General features: G+C 47.4%; 1 protein-coding gene across 1 annotated transcript in view; it reads right to left on the bottom strand.

Annotated features, from left to right (window-relative positions):
• Positions 1 to 3517, bottom strand: part of LOC121719363 (VPS10 domain-containing receptor SorCS1) — a 160510-nt gene that overhangs the window by 12414 nt on the left and 144579 nt on the right. Inside the window, 4 exon segments of the mRNA XM_042104865.1 lie at positions 52 to 185; positions 1160 to 1346; positions 2144 to 2315; positions 3176 to 3289. Of these exon segments, the coding sequence (XP_041960799.1) occupies positions 52 to 185; positions 1160 to 1346; positions 2144 to 2315; positions 3176 to 3289 (607 nt within the window).

Consider the following 3517-nt stretch of genomic DNA (forward strand, 5'->3'; position numbering starts at 1 on the left):
GTGCATGTGTGTGAATGTGTATATGTGTGTGTATGTGTGCACACTGCTCACCTCACTGTTGTTGCCGAGCCACCAGATGTAGGTGACTGTGCCCACCTGGCTGGGCCAGAGGACGGCCGTCAGGTTCACCTCTTTGTTCTTGACGGCCACGAAGGGAGCGGCCAGGTGGATGTGCTCCAGCAGACCTGTGCACGGGTGGAGGAGGGTGGAGGAGGAGGGTGGTGGAGGAGATGGGGCATCCGCACCAGCAGGTGGGGTGGTGGTGGTGGGGAGGTGGAGGGGGAAGAAATAAACAACAATAAGCAAACTAATGAGCCCAAAGGAAAAAAAAAAAAAAAAAAACGTTGAGTTAACAAAGTTAGAAAGTGACATACACGCACACCCCTGAGGGCTACTGTCACGTGAGAGAGAAAACCAGAGAGAGAGAGAGAGAGAGAGAGAGAGAGAGAGAGAGAGAGAGAGAGAGAGAGAGAGAGAGAGAGAGAGAGAGAGAGATGAAAAGCAACACTGTGGGAATTTAAAAAAGAGATAGCGGGAGAGAGAAAGAAAGTGAAGGAGAGAAAGAAAGAGAGAGAGCGAGAGATAAAAAAGCAGCATGCTCCACTCTGGGAGTGCGCCATCTGTGTGTTATTTTTCATGGCTGGCGTGTGGGAGCCGCTCTGGCCCCATTTACCTCTCTGGCATGGCAGGATTGACAGATTGGAAGGCTTCAAGCTCCCTAATCAATAACTCACTGCTATTGCATCTGCCACTGTTGAGAACCCTGGGGATAGGGATGCTCAGCTCAGTGTGTGTTTGTGTGTGTGTGTGTGTGTGTGTGTATGTGTGTAGGGGGGTTGTGTTTGTGAGGACTTATATGTCACCTGAAGACACAGCACAACTGTCCCTGACCACAGATTGTTCCGAGCTTCATGAGTTTTTTTTTTTTGCGTGTGACTGCGGGGGTGTGTGTGCATGCATAACCATGTATTTGCAAAGCATAAAAATGCCAGCACCACAGTCTCTGATCAAAGATTCCATGCTCTCTCCCCCATCCAATTGAAGCCCACAGTTACTGTATGTGCAGATAGCACACACATCTTGATGCACACACACACACACACACAAACACACACACACACACACGCACACGTGCTTGTTAGAGGTCGTGATGACTCACAGGTCACGTGGAGGTAGAGCACCACCGTCTCGGCGCCCAGGTCGTTGCGGGCGGTGGCCGCCACGCGGTAGATGCCCACGCTCCGGTACACGTGCTTGATGCCGTCCTCCACCGTGCTGATGTTGGAGTAGGTGATGGTGTTGCCGTTGCCAAAGTCCAGCATGATGGTGGTGCGTGAACCAGAGCCCTGCAGCATAGAGAGAAGGAAGGAGGGAAGAAATAGGGAAGGAAATAGAGAAGAAGGGAAGGAAGGAGGGAAGAAATAGGGAAGAACGGAAGGAAGGAAGGAAGAAATAGGGAAGGAATGAAGAAGGAGGGAAGGATGGAATAAGGAAAGAAGGGAAAAAGGAGGGAAGGAATAAGGAAGGAGGGATGAAGGGAAGGAAGAAATAGGGAAGGAATGAAGAAGGAGGGATGAAGGGAAGGAAGAAATAGGGAAGGAATGAAGAAGGGGAAAAGGAGTTAAGGAGGGAAGAAGGGAAGAAGGGAAAAAGGAGGGAAGGAATAAGGAAGGAGGGATGAAGGGAAGGAGAGGAGAAGGAGGGAATAGGGTAGGAAGACAGAAGGGAAGGGGTAAAAAGAGGGGTGGAGGGGGGAGAGACGGCGTGTCGGCGTGCCATTTCACAGGTGCGTGACATTTGCTCGTGCCTGAGGTAAATGTCATGGTGGTGACGACGCATGCATGCCGAAGGATGGATCCCGATGGCAAACGGCTGCAATGAGATCGCTATCTATGGAGGGACTGGAACTCTATGGAGCCAATGGAGTGAGACTGTGATGCCAATCAAACTCTGCTAATGATCCAGTGTTGAGAAAAACGGAAGGGTGTTTCATTTGGTATATTCCTGATGGTGAAACACCCTCCCGTTTTTCTCAACACTGGATCATTAGCAGAGTTTGATTGGCATCACTGTCTCACTCCATTGGCTCCATAGTATATTGGAACCCTAATACCAAAATGCTCTTGGTAGTAGTTTCACCCACCTCTTCCAGGAACACCAGAAAGGTGACGTTGCTGTTGACGGTGGCAGTGAGGGAGCCATCACTGGTGACCAGGTGGAGCCCCCTAGGGGACTTGCGGGGGCATGGCTGCCTGCGAGCTGTGTAGAGGTCCACCACACCACCCGTGCAGTTATTGGACACAACCTTCCTGTAACTGAAGTACAGATACATGAACACATGGAGAGTTGACAACTCAGGTGAAAACTTTATCTGTCATGATTCATCTGTCTCCAGGTATTAGCATAACATCAGACACCCATCTTTTGCTTTTCATTAGTCATATTTGGTGAAGAATCATTCATCTATCTATCTATCTATCTATCTATCTATCTATCTATCTATCTATCTATCTATCGATCTATCTATCTATCTATCTATCTATCTGTCTATCTATCTATCCATCTATCTATCTATTTATCCATCCATCCATCCATCCATCCATCTCCTCACTGCTCCCTGAGCACCACTGTAGCAAGGCAGCTCACTGCTCTGGGTTAGTGTGTGCTTCACCTCACTGTGTGGTCACTGTGTGTTCTGTGTGTTTCACTAATTTGTGGATGGGATAAATGCAGAGACCAAATTCCTTGTATACGCAAGTATACTTGGCCTATAAACCTGATTTACGATTTACATCTATCTATCTATCTATCTATCTATCTATCTATCTATCTATCTATCTATCTATCTATCTCACCCATTCATTCATCTTTCCATCCATTCCTCTAACTATACTGTAGCTATTTGCATATCCACCCATCAGTATCCATCTACAGTATCTATCTATCTATCCATCTATCATCTATCCATCTATCTATCTATCTATCTATCTATCTATACGTCTATACATCCATACGTCCATCCATTTACTGTATCCTCACAGCAGAGACTAAGGTCAGAGGTTTGAGTATGGTCCTGTGGTCTCTGTCTCTGTCTCTGTCTCTGTCTCTGTCTCTGTCTCTCTCTCTCTCTCTCTCTCTCTCTCTCTCTCTCAGTGTCTCTGTGTGACCTACTCACCCCGTGCTGTTGAGGAAGCTGCTCGCCGTTGTGCAGCTCCTCGACATGGACGACGGCAGGAACCAAAAGGCAGAGGAGCACTTCCCGTCACTTCGCCTCTCGTAGCCATAATCGCTTTAAAACAAAAAAACAAAAAGAAGGAACAAAAATGGAAAAGAAAACAAAAATAAAAACAAATCAGCTTGAGCGAGAACAACGTGTCAAGGCATATCACTGGATTCCTGTTCGTCGGGGGTAGTCTCTCATTACGAACTTCAAACGCGGAGTGCCAAGGAGTCCTTGACCCTCATTTTCCAACCCTCTACTTCTCACCATGGTGTAAGTCAAATAAATAAATAAAAA

This window comes from Alosa sapidissima, chromosome 9 (assembly GCF_018492685.1).
Source record: "Alosa sapidissima isolate fAloSap1 chromosome 9, fAloSap1.pri, whole genome shotgun sequence".
Taxonomy (NCBI): domain Eukaryota; kingdom Metazoa; phylum Chordata; class Actinopteri; order Clupeiformes; family Clupeidae; genus Alosa; species Alosa sapidissima.